A 16,292-nucleotide genomic window follows, 5' to 3' on the forward strand; every position below is an offset into this window, starting at 1 on the left:
CCCAGTTAGCACTTGCCACCTCTCACCAGTTCTAAAATGTCTTTGTTTTCTGGCTCTGCCATGTGCCCCAGTAACATCCTGCTTTTTCTGCCTAACTTGGGTGGTATTTCTCCATCATTTTCTGTCTGAAGATTAACTTCATGTAAAGTAAACTGAATGTTTAATGTACTGTTCTCAAGTGTCTAGTCAGGAAAAACTGATACCACTTAAGATCAGTCATAGCCTAATTTAGACTTGTGTATGTGTGGTTCTTGTGTGAGTGCTCTTCAAATGAGCAAAGAGTAAGGGTGGTACAAGTTGAAGCCAACAGATGTCACCTTGATTAAGCTGCAGAGTTATCATTTAAGTGAGTTCTGAAAGTACAGTACACTGGGCAGTAACAATAGACTGTACTGCTTCCTGGGAATCAGTACACTTGAGAAAATGAACTGCATGAACTCACAAGCTTCTGCCTACAGCTGCTGTGAGTACATACTCCAAAAGTCCTAAATTCCGCTTCTACTCTAGAGTTACCCAAAGTATCTTTGAAATTGTGATTTGTCCTAATTTTTCAGTTTCTTTAGGCAATCTCCCATGTGCCTACATGCAGGTGCATGTGCAGAGTTCAAGTCATCTGAACAAGCTAATAATAGAGAAATTATAAAAGGGCTAGAGAAAAATATTAATGACTGGTATGGCCTTAAATACTAGGAGATTGAAAATAGGCAGTTCTGTCACACTTTGTAAAACCTACTTCTGTTTTGTTGCTTGTGAGCTATGGAATTGGAAGTTTGAGCAGAGACATCCTGTTGGTGCACTCTTCCCATTTGAAACGTGCATTGTCAAGGTGCCAAGGAGGACTTGAACAGAGATGATTCACCTGACTTTCCAAAAGGCACGTGTGAATCCTGGGAGGTGTCTTTGGGTGACTGAGTGAGCTTAACTTGCCCTGTCCCACAAAATGTGATGCTGCTTTTGCTTACTGTAATTGGTCTCGTAATTTTTTTGTACTCGAGTGGGAGGTGAAGTGATGTCCAGGTATTACATAAATTATTTGTAGGTAGATTTGCCTTGTTAAGATTTAGTGTTTGACATTATTCTCAGACTTGGGGAGGTTGGCAAAGCTTGGGGAGAAGAATGTACTGCTGATTATGGACAGAAACAATGCAGGATTCATGTGCCACAAGGACTTTGGCAGAACTCCTAAGATAAGTAACAAACTAATAAAGCAAACACAGCAACTGTGCTGAGGTTGGCTACGACTGGGTAAAAAGAAATCCTGGCAGAGTGAGACTGGGTCCGCCAACTCACAGCCCACTGACTAAAGAAACCCAACAACTTAGTCTGAGAACTAGTTAGCATGAGAATCATTTAACCAGTAGAAGATAATATACTAATTAATAAGAGAACTTTGTAACTTGTAGCCAGTTAACTGTGATTTCTTTGTTTGCTGAAATGTACCAATGGTGTAAATTAGCTCCCTACTTTGCACAAACTAGAATAAAAAATAGAGATACCTTGTCCCAGTGTGTAAATTAGCACTGCACACCAAGCATTTGGGACAACAGAAGTAACAGCAATAATTTACTGAAGAGCATTAAAATGTTTTAGATATGACAGCAGACTTGTGTTGCAGGGCTGTTTTACAGTGGTTAGTTAAAATCTGCAATAGTGATGTGTCAAGGTGATACATTTTTTTGACATTAAACACTGTAGCAATGAGAGTGTACTTGTGTGAAATCCTTGTAGTTTTAACCTTTCCTTTTCTTGTTTACACCTACTCCTTTTCTCTGTCCTGGACTTTCCTTGGAAAATACTTTGACATATTAGTTTCCTGTGAAAAAAAAAGAACACTGTAAATGCTGTGAACAGTGCTTTTTATCTATTGTCATACTAAAAACAGGTGAGGGTCCCTTGAATATCTCGTATGGTCTGTCATGTAGTTTGCCATGAGCATAGACTGTTCCATTCCCTCCAATGGTGCACTGTTTTTAGAATGATGGTCTCCCTGGATGCCAGTGTTGAGGATTCCCCATCGTTACTTTAGAAGTAATAACCGGGCATTCTTCTGGAGAGTTTGTTTATTTCTTTCTTTTCATTCTTTATGGAAATGGTAGATTGTTGACAGTTTGCCTTGAACCATTACTTTGCCCTGTTTATTTTTTTCTTCCCTGACTGGTATTACTTGTTAGAAGTAACGAAGAGGCCAGCCGACAAAAGCATTGTTTTTCCTTCTATGGGACTTGCCATTTAAGAAAATGTTATTGACCAGCTAAAACGTTTTCTAATAGGATTTTTTTTTTAATGCAAATAGGAAATCAGTATGAAATCAGATTTTCTAAGCCATAGGAGTGAGTTCTCAAAGGCTTCTCTCCTGTTCTTAACTAATTTTGTAGGTAGGGCAAAATATGCCTAGACTATATCTTCGGTAAGGCAGAATATATTTATTTAGTCTTTGGTTTGGCTTTCTGTTATTTAGTAAGTAATTTTGGATGATTAGTTTTTTATTAGTCTTTCTGTATTTTCATAGTGCAGAGGTGTTAGATTTTCAGTGCTCTGTGGTTTCAAGAGAAGTAGGTTCCTGTCTGCATGTAAGTGTGGGGAGGAGTGTGAGCTATGTATTGGCTGTTTCAGTAAGCTGCATTGAACTCATGTGTATCAAAAGTAATTATTAATTGAAGACAGGAAGAAGCTTTGAAATGGAACTGGACATGAGGAATTTTAATGTGACTAGTGTGATAGTGTCTCATTTGTTGGTTCTGTGCACAAAATAATAAGGACCTTTCAAGGGCTGGACCCCTCAGGTGAAATAAATAAATTTAACTGAAGGGCTACAGAGTAAACCTCAGGGAATTGCAGATGGTAGTGTAAAAAGAAAATTACTGTAAAGTTGGTTAAAGGCTTTCTGCTTTGAGGTCACAGTTGGCACTTGCAAATGTGTTTACTGTCACAGCTTGGTGAGCTGTTCTTGCCTTGACAGAATTGTGTACTTTCCTGCCGTCCCTTTCTTTACAGCTCCCTCTCATGCCATCAGTGACCTGATAAGGAAAACCTAGTATTTCTCCTTGCAAACTTGCTTTGGTTTCTGTATATTTTAATGCCCTCCCATGTATTATTCCAGGTGGGTACATTTATTGCAGAGGAGCTTGTGATGGCTTCCTACAAACTGAAAACAAAAACTGGAGGTGTTCTGGTTCCAGTCAAAGATGTGATTGTTTATAAAACTAGACTCTGTTCTATTAGCAACAGCAACAATTAAAAAAATCACCACATCTGTCTCCTTTAAGTAAGCTGTAATAGTATCTTTATCCTATTCCCCTCTTCTAATCAGTCTTTGAAACTTTTAACTCAGAAGCAAATTGGTCTTCTAATATTAATTGTTATTGTGTATAGTAATTGTGTTGAGCTCAATTTGAAGTACAACCTGTTTCTAAGCTGCTTAAGGAAATATACTCATGAAAAGTATATACTCATTCCAGTATAAATAGGGGCAAAAAGTAAGAACTGACTCCAAGTCACCAACAATCCCAAAATAAAACCCTATAAGCTTATCACTATAGTATAATGTGCAAAACTGTATCATAAAGACATGAATAAAGTAACCTTTTTACAGACTCAGAGCTTGAAAATGTACAAGGAAGTCTAACTCAGACTTTGAAGAAGATTGTTAAATGTCTTGAAACTAAACCCTAAAGAACTTGGGAGAGGTTTGAGGCAGAATACATATGGGAAGATTACGAGGAAATTAAAGTGGGATTTCAGCCTTATTTGGGCTTTGTTGATGGTGCATGTTGTCTTTTGTGTGGCAAGAGTTACTTGCAGCTTAAGTTTCTCATGATTTGAAAGTACAAAACAGAATTACTGCATTAAAATCAGTGTGAAAGTCCCCAGAATTGTCTGTTCTGGTAGTGGGGAATGGAGGAAGAGTGTTTCTATAAGAGCAGTGCCCTGGTGAGATAAAGTTTTTGATACAAAACTCATGAATGGAGGCAGCTTTCTCTGTAGGTGGTCTTTGTTTAAAACATCTTGCTTCTTGTAGATTTCAAAAAAAAATGAGGCTGGCAAATGAATATACATCTCTCACTTCTTTTGAGAGCTGGAGAACATCCTCCAGTTGCTACAGCTGTAAGTGTATAGAAGTGTGCACCAGCACAACCTCTCTGTTGGTTTGGACACACCTTGGTCCTCTTCCCCCCTCATTTCTGGCAGCCACATGATTTTATTTAGTCAACACCAAGAGGAAATCGTGTGGCTACCGTAGAGATTTAAAGTGAAAAACAGGAAAGAAGTCTTATAAATACACTGGGAAATTATAATTTTCTACTTACAGCTTGCAGGATTCAAAGAAATGATAGCATTTCACATCCATTAAGGCAAAAAATCCAAGTTAAAATAGCCATATATTTCATTGAATGGATCTTCTATAATAAGAATAACTGTAACGTTCTGTCTTATAAGTTATTTGAGACTAAAATGCTAGTAGTGAGTTTGGTTGTGACTTGACTTTGTGGCTGTGTGTGCTCATTATGATACATCACATTGTGTCATGACATACCGTGACATGGCATACTTAGCAACTTTTTGTTCATGATTTGCATTTTTTTTACCTTTTTATCCCCCATTCTCCTTCAATAGTAGTCTGAGCCTTGTAGCAAACCATGTTAAATTTAGATAATAACACCTGCTGTCATTTTTTTTTGTCTTCGTGTGGTTTTATTCGCTTCAAGTAATTGTCAGAGGGTGTTGTTACCACACTTCCTGTTTGAAGCCTCGGTGAACAGTATACAGTCAAAGGATATGGAGAGTTCACCCTTAAAAGGAACTATATAGATACTTTTTTAAAAAAAGCAGGCTGTTCTCAAGCTGTATAATTAATAAGTGGTTTTATTCTGACTGACTCACCACAGCATAGAGCATATTGCTGTTTGGATCAGTTAAGGTAAATGCTGTCTAATCTGCTTTATATCAATAAATATGAAGTGCACAGAGGGAAAATTTATTTTTTAGTTTACCTTTCCTCCTTTCCTGCTGTATGTATTTCTCACAAGGTAATGCTGCTTTAGTAAGAAAAATGGATGATACTGTAACAGAATGTGCTTTGCCCACTATTCATTAATGTGGTCTTTGCACTTACTGCCTTTGTGACTGGTATTGAAGAATAAGCTATAGTTTCGGTTTTTGCAGCCACCATGGAATAAACCTTAGCGTAATGAAAATTACCTTACTGATTTTCACTTTAAATTTTAATCAATGTATTATTTTAAAAATTTTCTTCATACTTAGAATTTCTATGTATGTTATGAAATTGACATCATAACTAGGGTATAAAAGCCTTGAAATGAGACAAAGTTGTTCAGCAGGATAGTCCTGTGTGTTTTTGTAATGTGAATCATCCACTCGAAAGCAAGTTGCATTCAGAGTTCAGAAAGTTTACATGGGAGATGCAAATCGGTGTTTCACCACTCATTGCTCTGATAAATTTCTCATTCAGACAGAGTAATTGTCTTGGCTTTTCAGTGTGAGTTCTGTGGTGTTCTACCTCTCTGAGCACCATAAACTGGGCAAAGAGCAAAAGCAGAGGGTGGCAGAGCTGTTACCACGAAGTATGTTCTTCAGCCTCTGTTGTGCTCTTCGTCTGGCAAGTCTGTGCAGACAAATGCAGCAACACTGTGACTGATGAGTGATTGTTAGGGTGGTTAGACGCCAGCACAATTTACTCAGAGAAGCTGTGGATGCCCCATCCCTGACAGTGTTCAAGGCCAGGTTGGATGGAGTCCTACTAGTCTGGTAGAAGGTGTGCCCATGGAAGGGAGGCTGGAACAACATGATCTCTAGGGTCCCTTTCAACTTCGACCACTCTGGTTCTGTGATTCAAATCTTAATCCTATGAAAAAGCAGAGAACTAGCTGTGAAATATGTGTATTTTGAGACCTCATTAATTGCAGCTAGGCTTGGGGTGTAGTTTCAGCTTTGCAGGAGCACTTTCCCACGAGATTGCTAGTGCACAGATACTACATAATTACCTGGCTAGTAGCTGTAGGTCACTGTGGTGCTTTTTCCTTTCTTTCTTTCTGACCAATAATTTGGAAAAGAACAGCAGAATTTTCCTGTTTGAACTTGTTCTTTAAACAAGCAGCTGGCAGATTGAGAGAAGTCTTAGTGTGTTTCTGTGGACATCGCAGCACCAATATGCCTTTTTACTTTCAGTTTAATCGCTTTTTCTTTCCATTTTGGTGCAGTAGATTTATACCTGATATTTATATCAGCTTCATTCCTGTAAAAATCATTTGTTTAGCAGACTGGGAAGGAGTATGAAGTTCCAAAGTTCTAACAAATATTGCTAAGCATTTGTTTGCTTTTTAAGATGTGCTGTTAATGTCCGTTTTCTCCAAACTTACGGATATGTCAATCTGTTGACATTTGATTGAAACACACAGTTGAAAAAGTGTTGTTAGTGATTCAGAACCACCACAATAAAGACAAATGTACCATTTCACAGGCTAAAGAAGAAAAAATGCATTTTCAAGAATAAAAATGTGATCAGAGATTATTATTTACTATCTTTAGATTGGCTTTTTCAGAAGCTTTAGATCTAAGGCAGGGAGTCATTTTTGAAGAGAACTCTGGCTTAGAGGTCACAAGTGCTGCATGCTCAGAGTGGCTGTGCAGAGCAAGACTTCTGCACCCTTGTGTATTTTGAAAGTAGGAAGAGCTTTCCAGACTCACAGGTGCACACACAAGCCCTTCAGGTTTGTTCCCAGGGCTTCAGCACAGGCTGGAGGCTGCAGTGAGCTGGAGGAGAGTGTCAGCTATCAGTGAACAAACACAGAGATTGATCAACAATAGGAATTTTCCTGCCATTTTACTGTATGTCTTCTGTACTTGGGTGTAACAGCCAGATCAAAGTTAACCCTCCGTGTGAACAAGAATTTGATGTGATAATTCTGTTCTTTGTCAAAAAGAGGTTGTAAGGAAGCAATAACACAAATACCATGATTTCAGGAGTCACAAATCAGAATATTGAGGCACTTGCACAGCAAGAGCTCCCTGCATGATGTTGGTTTATTCCTCCAGCAGCTTACAATGTATCAAAATTCAGAATGCTAACTTTGCATATTTGATTTCTCAGTTCCTCATAATCTGAACATCTAGCCAATACTTAGATGTCCATTGCTGTGTTTCACAATGCATGGGGTGCATTGCTGTGTTTCAAAACAGCTTTGAGCCCATCTTCTCAAAAGTAAATCAAGTTTTAAGGGGTCGTAAGATGTATAGACACTGGACTAGAATAGGCAAATTTTATGTGCTTAACAGGAGTTAACTGTGTTTTATAACATACTGAATCATATTTAGGAAAGAATTGCGTAGCATGCAAATTCTGAGATTGCAGAGAACAGCAGAATATTTTCCTGGCAAGGTTTCCTTTTTTAGTCTCACTATTTAAAGTTAATGAAATTTTCAGTCACCAGAATAATTGAGAAAATTATGTGAAGCCACCTAATCATGAAGTGTTAACTTCCTTAGTGACTTTTATTTTCATTCTTGGATTTCACACTACTGGTTGTTGAATCCCCTGTTTTATTACAGTTTCTTGACTGTTTTGTGGGATTTAGGTGGTGATCTTTAAAGCAGGAAGGATGCCTTTGAAGTTGTGAAAATACGTCATGTTAGCACCATTCTAAGACCTTTTTTTCTAAGCGTCTGACAAGTAAAATATTGTGTAGAAATATTTTTGTTAGAGTGGGGTTGTTTGCTTGTTTAGGCTTTTTTTCCTTAGCCTTAAAGTATCCTGTTTAATAAAATTGCTTTGCTTTGTATGGTGTTAGTGATAGGATAACCTAGCAAAGCATTTTTCCCCCTTCCTATTGTGATCTGTAGGCAAGGAATGCCAGAAACAGGCATATAAACTGAATTTAGACACTATCAGTTGGTTTTTTAAAGCTAGGAGGTGCCAGTACTTTGGCTGGGCTTTTACTATTTACATGGTGTTACTGCAGCATGCATTTATTTCTCAAAGAGCTTCAGTTAATGTCTCAAAAGCTAAGAAGTGTGAAAGCTTCCCAGAGGCTTTGGATATAGTATTGGAAAAGTTCTGCTGTATTCTTTTTGTGTGTGTTGTAGACAGTAGTCCTGGAAAGTACCTGGCTAGTCATGGCCACACAGTGTGGTGACTTGGCGTGTGTGCAGTAAATGAGGCACATCTTTGCTCATGCACTTGGCCTGCAGAGAACTAATGAAGGTGGTAGCAAAGTGGAACTGCTCTGCCGCAGAACATGTGTGGGTACATGTATGTGTGTAGTTTTACGCATTGAATGGAGTCGCCAAACGTCTTCATACTGTGAGGAATTGCATAGGAATAATCGTTGTGCAAACCTTGTGTGAGTTAAGATGCAATAGTATAAAGAATTATTAAGGTGTGTGCCTGTAAAAATTTCTGAACGCTCATTATCTCTCTGAAATCTCATTTTCTGTGAGCAAAGTTTATGATACATGGCAAGGTAAGTGAAGTTTCACAGGAATTTCTATTGCACTGTTGCTGAAAGAGGCCAGAACGGAAGTTTACCAACAAACATTATTTTAGCATAGGAATGGTTGGAATCTGGAGCCTTATTTGTTCCACTTGAGGAGTTTTAGAAGTTTAAGGAAACAGTTTCAACCTCTACAAGTAGTAGGCTATTTTGAAGTCAACTGTAAATGAAACATGGGGTAGAAGAGGCTGGAAGGAAAATACACTGTGTTGACCAGGTCCAGACGTTTTGCCAGTATTCCATATACAGAGATGTATTTGTTTCCTCAACATTTAGGAGAGCATGCCTTTGATTGACAATTTTGTAACAGGGTTGATGTTAAGTACTATTTAAACCTCACACTGTGGATGGACTGGGTAGCTTTTCCATTAAGAAATATGATGTGTCAATAGGCACGATTCTCCAGGAAGTTTAAAGGAACATATGGACAATTATCACTTTCTGATATGACGTTTGAAAGTTTGAAACAAACTGAGATGATTACAAAAAGATTGGATGCCAGTTCTTGATGTCACTTCATCTAACCAAAACTAGAATGGAATAGAATCTCATAAGGAATTATGGTATGTGCCATTCTTGGTAGTCACTGTAGAAATAAGCACATAACTTGTTTGCTAGTGTCTTCAGTCTGTGATTGAGGATACTACCAAGAAATCAGTGGTGTGGCTGGTTGGCTGGGAGCTTGAGATTCTGTATATTCTCCCTTTTTGATTAATGTACTTCTGTTTTCAGGTTCACGTAACGCTAAGGACCAAAGAAGCCTACGTAATATTTCTCTGGTGCTGGGATCAACCTTCTGATAGAAGACTCTAAAATAACTTTTTGCCTTCAAGTTCTTTGTCCTGGGACTGACTTGTCTTTGGAGAAGAGCTCAACAGAAAAGAAGATTTTCACATTGGAGCCATTAAAAATAAACCTGTTCAAAGAACTTACTACCTGCCAACACACTTAAGAAGGTTGAGTCCTGCTTTTCATCTGCGTTCCCACTTCAGACTGTAAACAATGAGTGAGTTTTGGTTGTGTTTCAACTGCTGTATTGCAGAACAGCCTCAGCCTGTAAGTATGAATATTGACACTGCTTTGTTTTTATATAATTAATTACATTTTTCACATTTCCTAATTTTTCTTTTTTTTTTCTTTTTATTTTTCTTCTTTTTTTTAAATTAGGGCTATTTGGCCAAGCTTGATGAGAATTGATCAAATCTATCCAGAGTCTTTGGAAAGAGCCTGTATTTGTTGGAATTGAAAAGTAGGGGAAGGGAAAAGGGTGATGAGGATGTAAGCTATCACTCTAGAGTAAATAACTTTTTAGCGGAGAATGTAAATATCCTTACTCCTATATGACTTAAAGCCTGCCCTCAGGTGTGGCTAGACCATGATAGTGGAAGGAAATGATTATGTTAAGAAGTTGAAAGTGAAATCCACAAAGTGAAGTCCAGGTCCTCCACCACCTTAATTTAATTAAGGATTTCAGATTTGATTGTTTTGTTAATTTTTAGATTAATCTTAGATGAGTGAAGGGATACACTTATACATTAAATAAGTTCTTTTTTAAAATAGAATTTAAGATGGCTGTTGTGTGAAAAAGTACATAGCAAACTATTAGACAAAAGAACATTTCAAAGCATGTGTAAGGAAAACAGTACAGAAATATTCTTCATTTTCATGTATTCTTAAGTACCTCTAGAATATGTTTCTGAGTCCAGTGCTGTTGGGGGAAATTCTGCTTGCAGGAAGATGGAATTAACCAGGAATATGGTTAGCACTGTGAGAAAGATCATTGTATGGTGTGATGTCCAGATTAAGCTAAATGAATATATAGAAATAACAGTGGTCATATAGCAGTTTTACAAATATTTTTTAAAAGCCCAATTACTACTGGTAGTATTACAGTAACCAAGAGTGAATAAAGAAGCATCAGAATTTAAAAAAAAAAATCTTACAGTTTGTCATTACATGAAGCTTAAATGCCAGACTGATCTGTGGGTGGCACACAGATGTTAACATGTGCAGATATTAATGTGCAACCATTAACATTTTGAACTAATTGACTGCAACTTTATCTCAATCTTAGTCAAAGCAGAGTTGTGGGAGATGAACTCTGAGATTTCAACATGGGAAGCTGTGATTCTCTTCTGTTGCTTGAATACCATTCAATCCTTTAGAATGTTAGCTGTATCCATATATAGCCAAAGTTACTGGTCATGGTTTTTGAACATACATTTCAATAAGATGTGGTAGTTAAAAATATAGAGAAATGGCATACTCTGTTTGTTTTCAAGAATCCTGGGTCTCAGTCCTTAAAAAATCTTGACTCAAGCTCTATGGTATGTTTAACTTACTGCCCAAGAAATCCACATATGTTAATACAGCATGTAGAGGTCTGTGGGTAATGACTCACGAAGCAGGTGGAGACTGTACCTGGAAAATGGAAAAAAGGGAAGCAACCCACTCTGTTTCTGCAGATATGATGGTGTGCATTTGCTTGATAATTTAAACCATCCTTGTATTTAAGATACTAACAGCATGCTGTTGAGCACTGACCTAGTTTCTGAAATGTGCCTTTCAAATGTTGGAGGAGACTTGCTTTTTATGAAGTGCCAAAATTCTTCAGGATACGTCTCAGAAAAAAAAGAGATATGTACCCTCCATAGCATGCTTGGTGAAAGGCACTTAGTTGTCCTTTCCCTGCAGTTACTCATCTCATTTTGCTGTGTTGTGTTGTACAATGGTTGTTCTGCCATGCTCTGTTGCACCAAGTGGAGTGTTTAATCAGACACTTATACCTCTGAGTAAGTACAGGAATGTTTTCCATCTCTGACAAATAGCAAAGCATGTACTGTAAGTCTGAGGCAAACTGATAAATGAGATGAGTGGTAAGGAAGCAGTTTTTCCCTGTTTCTGCAGGTGTTTTATGACTGCATGTTTGAGAGACTTCCATGCTGAAAAACATGCTAGTTCTTAGTCCCAAAATAGTGTTACACATTGTCCGGTTGTATCATCAACGAAGTGAAACGTGCAAACTTGGATAAAAGTTACGTGTGTGAGTCCCCTGCTGTGCATTCAACCTGCCAGTTGAGTCCACTTTCTAGGAAGAAATGTGTAATCTGTCCAGTTTCATTCATTTCATTTTATGTGCCTTCTTTCATTTTAACTCCTGTATCTCAACCTTTTCATGGCCTGTATAACAATGTCCCAGCCATTTCATGTTCACCCATTACATGTTAAGAGTTCTTCTGTGGAAGGACTAATACGGTCTTGCAGCAACACCAACAACCACCAGCCTCTCAAAATAGACCTTGAAAGCAGGAAATTATTTTACTACTTATTCTGTTCAGTGTTTAAAATGTTCTTTCTTTTTTTAAACTTATCATAGAATATCCTGAGTTGGAAGTGACCCAAAGGCATCATGGAGTCCGGCTCCTGGCCCTGTACAGGACAGCCCCAGAATTCACTCTATGTTGTCCAAATGCTTCTTCAGCTCTGTCAGGCCTGGTGCTGTGACTGCTTCCCTGGGAAGCCTGTTCCAGTGCCCAGCCTCCATCTGTGTGAAGAACCTTTGCTAATATCCAGCTCCCACCTTCCCTGACATCTTCGTGTGTTCCCTCGGGTCCTGTCATTGTTCACCAGAGAAAGGAGGATCAGCACAGCAGGAAAACCTTGCCCACATCATCAGTTGCCTGTCCATACTGTTCCAGGGCCTCTTGCCTGTTGTGTTAGGTCACTTGGGAAGGTGAGGCAGCCTGGGAGGGAACTTGCCTGTCACCACAAGCAGTAGTATCCTGCTTCCGTTCTCCCCTGTCTCCTAGGTCCCCTTCTTCTGCCAGGTGGCTTTTTCTGAAAGGTGGTTTTTTCCTCATTATCTTTGGCCGATGTTGATTATCTGTGACACCTTTAACATCATGGAGGGTGACATAAATGTTAACCCTCTTTGCTGGAGGGGAAAAAAACATGAAAGTTTTAGTAGTTGCATATTTCTGTGGTATTTATAGCATCCATTGAGTTTCCTCCTCTCTTGAAATCCAGGATGCCAGAATTGTCTGTGCATTCTACTGGCAAAATTCTAGCATTCTATATTTGAAATGGTCAAATACAGCATCTCTATTATTTCCAGCCATAGTGCACTTAATATGAGAGCTGTACATGCATGAGTTCTTCCAGTCAGTTTTCTAGAAGAACAGTAAGAACACATTACTTTGCAAATTTCGCTGCCATTAGTTCTCTAATAACATAGCCCCAGAGCTGAACAATAACAATGTTGCAGTTATATACTAATGTTCTTTGAGGTTCCTTAAATCTGTGTTCAAGTATTATCATCTTTTAGTGAAATGTATCATGGCACAGCTTTTAATCTTTTATCAGCGCTAACTGGATGAGCCCTGCTGCCGTGAAATAAAACATAGTTGGAAAGCAGTGTTCTCTCTCTCCTAAATGGTACTTTGGTTGCTAAATATATTACTTTGTGTATCCAGAAATGCAATACTCATGGTCGTGGAAGACACACGTTTGAAACTGGGTCTCTAAGCTTCTGTGAAACATCTGATGGATGACAAAAACAAGTATTCAAAGAGAGGAAACTAATTAGGGAGGTAGCTGAAGGAGGCATGTTCCTGATGGTGGCTTCTTAATAGCCTGAGGTTCTTACCACAGTAGAATCCTAACAAAAACCAAGGGAAGGTGTTCTTATATCAACTTCTAGGTTTCTTTGGATTCATAACATATTTTACCACAATGAATACTTCAGACAACTAGTTGCTGTCGTGTCTGTTTTCATTACACTGGTGAGGTGGTATTAATCTGTTAATAACTCTGTTCAAGTTTTCTTGGTGGTTTAAGTAGCCTGAATTCAGTCTCTTATGATCTTACCCAAACCTTTATTTTGGGAAGAGTAGCACTTCCTGTGATTGCACTGGTTTTCTTGCACCTCCCACTGATACCCTTTATAGGTTCTGTAAGCTGATTCTGTTTCCCAGTAGTGCAGGATCAGTGATTTCTCACATGCTTTTTCTGTGCTCCCATCTCATCCACTGCTATGTTTCAGTGAGTTCTGCCAAATCCCCACTTCCACATGCATAGCTTGGTAAGAGAAGTTTAGAAATCTTGCAGGTTTTCAGAGAAGTTTCCTGTGGTTTCTTTCTTAGGCTGAGCTTGTTGCCTACACGAGGAATCTGTTAACTTTCCAATACTTCTTTTTTTTCTTGTCTGTCCATTTTTAACTTGCAAAGTTAATTTTTGGTCTGAGAAACCTTTGGTCATGATCTGGTGCACTCCCACCTGATTTGGGCCAAATCTCAGTACAGCTGAGCTTTTCAGTTTGTTTTGACCTTGCAGTAAAATTACTGCTCTGCTACAAAAGAATAAACTATACTCTCTTACTTCTGGCTCCAGGCTTCCTTCTCTAGTTAATTAGTTGTTGTTTTGTTGTTTGTCTCTTGTTCAGATGATTTCCATTTTATGTTTTGTCAAGGGGCTACTGTGGTTTTGTGGCATGCTATGACATAAATGTTTAAAGTGGTTTGGAAAGTGAAGTTTGTTTAGTGTCTCTTTTCATGTCTGAAAGACGATCAGCAGATAGATATTTAGAGTGGGGAGGCCAATCTCAAAAAAGAGGCAGAAAAAATCCCGAGCACATACTGCTTTATTTATTAACTGAACTGAATGCTGAAAGCTGGAGAAGACATAAATTATCTTAACCCTGGTTACTTAAGGAAATTAACCACTGATGGGTATTGTCAACCCTAGCTTCCTCTCTGGGGAAGAAGCCATAGATACAGCTAAAGATACATCTAACACTGCAATTTGTGCAACTCTTAAAAACTTGAACTCAATAAAGAGAATGAAGCATTCAGCATGCCTTGCAACTTCAGAATAGATCACTCTCAGGGGGCACACATACCCCTTTGCTACTGAAGAAGTACTGTTTGGGCTCCCTGTTCAGTACAGCAGTGCTGTGCAAGTGCAGCTTCAGGTGTAAAATATCTAAAACTCAGGCACTCTTTTTCATTAAACTGAATCAGCCTGCTGCATTCAGGAAGCCCATGAAAGGCTCATGTAAAAGGTGACAACCTTAAAAAGCCCTCAGATTTCAGAGCTGTCCTACTGAGTTACACATTGAGCTGCCAATTCAGATGTTTCAAATTCCTTTTTTTCCTATTCAGTGCTGTTGTTAGAAGTGGCTTGCAGGAGTACCTTAGCAAAGGGAGCAGAGTCAAATAAGCAGCAAAATGCTTGGCTTTTATTTATAAAACCAGATCTGCTTGCATGGCTTTCAGCCTGATAGAGCTCCTTTAGGTTTTGCTTTTACCTTTAAATTAGCCACCACACATTTTAAAATATTTTTGTGATGTTCAAGTGTTAAAGTGTTTACAAAGAAAACAAAGGAAGCATTTTGTGTTTACATATAAACACCTGAACGAAAATTGACTGATTATTTTATGATCTTTTATTATGGCAGTGAAATTTCTAGCTTTTCATTAGCTGTATTGATGCTGTTTACTTAATATAATACTAGTTGATGACATGGAAAATAGCTCTTTGGGGCAAGTTGAAACAAGAATTATGCCAGCTTTTAGTTGATGAGAATGTGTCTTGCCATTATCAACATACTTGGGGAAGGATGTAATATGCTTTTAATATCTCCAGGCTCCCCAGAGCTCAGGCTTTCCACTTAAAATTGGGTAGGAAGTAGATTTTGCTATTTGTTGATCTGGACACCAGTGCTAGAGCCCTTGAATTTCTTGTTTGTGTTAAGTCTTCAAATTTTTCAGTGAGAAGGTATTTTCAAGAGCAAAACCCTGGTGTGAGTCTCTGACAAAAGGAGCCGCTGCAAGAACTAGTTGATACTGCCTAGCAAAAGTTGGTAGTTTTGCAGCCACCCTTGGAGACTGTGCTGAGAAATTTCCAATTCAGTTTTTAAAACTTTTTTAAAATGTGCCTTAGTTCTAATGTTTGGCAGTTCAGCTTTTCATGTCAGAGCAAGGAACATGGGGAAGCGTGAAGATTTAGGGGCATTTCTGCTTACCAACAGCTAGAGGCAGGGGTAATTTGAACATAGCCTGAGAGAAGTGCACTTTCACTGACACTATATGGAAATATGCTTTGTGTTAGTGAATACAGAAGTCAGTCATTGCCCTGAAGCTAAGTGTTCAGCCTTTCGGCTTTAACTGCTCTTGATATGAAAGGGAGTATTGAGACTAGAAGCTTCCTCTGCAGCTATCTTACTGTTTTTTTATTGTAACTTTCCTGGCATGGATCTCAGATATTCTGTTGGTGATAATTCGTAAGACTAATATGCAGCTCACCAAATAGGTATTTTTAAATGGCTGTTTTAAAAATCTTTGCCTGCATGTACATTTTTTTATTCCCAACATTAGCATTGCACAATGCTGAAACTTTTTCAGACTGTTCCTCAAACCTTTGGTTCTGCATTTCGTGTCATGACATTTAGTTATGCATGAGATACCCATGATACCAAAGTTCCCATTTACTTAAATTAATGCTATTCTCCACTTTTCTCAAAGATCCTGAATTTATAAGGTACATATTAAGCCACAGACTTTAATATGTAATCTCTTGCAATTACTTTCTTGCCTTTGTCTTCAGAATGGCTTAGCTGATGACTAAAATTCTGACGTCTGTAATTCTGGGTTGATATCCTGCCACTGAGTGATGAGAATAGAGTGGAGGTTGGGCAGAAAAGCTGAAGCTGTGAACTGCACTCTGATGCAGATTCAGGAAAGTGATGACTCTCTGAACACATTGGGTCATTGGGTTTTTTTTTTTTCA

At 38.3% G+C, this 16,292-nt stretch overlaps 1 protein-coding gene across 5 annotated transcripts in view; it reads left to right on the plus strand.

The window, feature by feature from the left end:
- The window catches only part of CDC42SE2 (CDC42 small effector 2), an 83,800-nt gene that overhangs the window by 40,326 nt on the left and 27,182 nt on the right, over positions 1 to 16,292 (plus strand). For all 5 annotated transcript variants that reach the window (XM_085043629.1, XM_085043630.1, XM_085043627.1 and 2 more), the window contains one exon: positions 9,240 to 9,563. In XM_085043629.1, coding sequence (XP_084899755.1) covers positions 9,510 to 9,563 — 54 coding nt within the window. In that variant the 5' untranslated portion in view covers positions 9,240 to 9,509. The remainder of the gene's footprint in view (positions 1 to 9,239; positions 9,564 to 16,292) is intronic.

This window comes from Lichenostomus cassidix, chromosome Z, assembly GCF_008360975.1.
Source record: "Lichenostomus cassidix isolate B80296 chromosome Z, HeHo_3.0, whole genome shotgun sequence".
Classification (NCBI taxonomy): Eukaryota; Metazoa; Chordata; class Aves; order Passeriformes; family Meliphagidae; genus Lichenostomus; species Lichenostomus cassidix.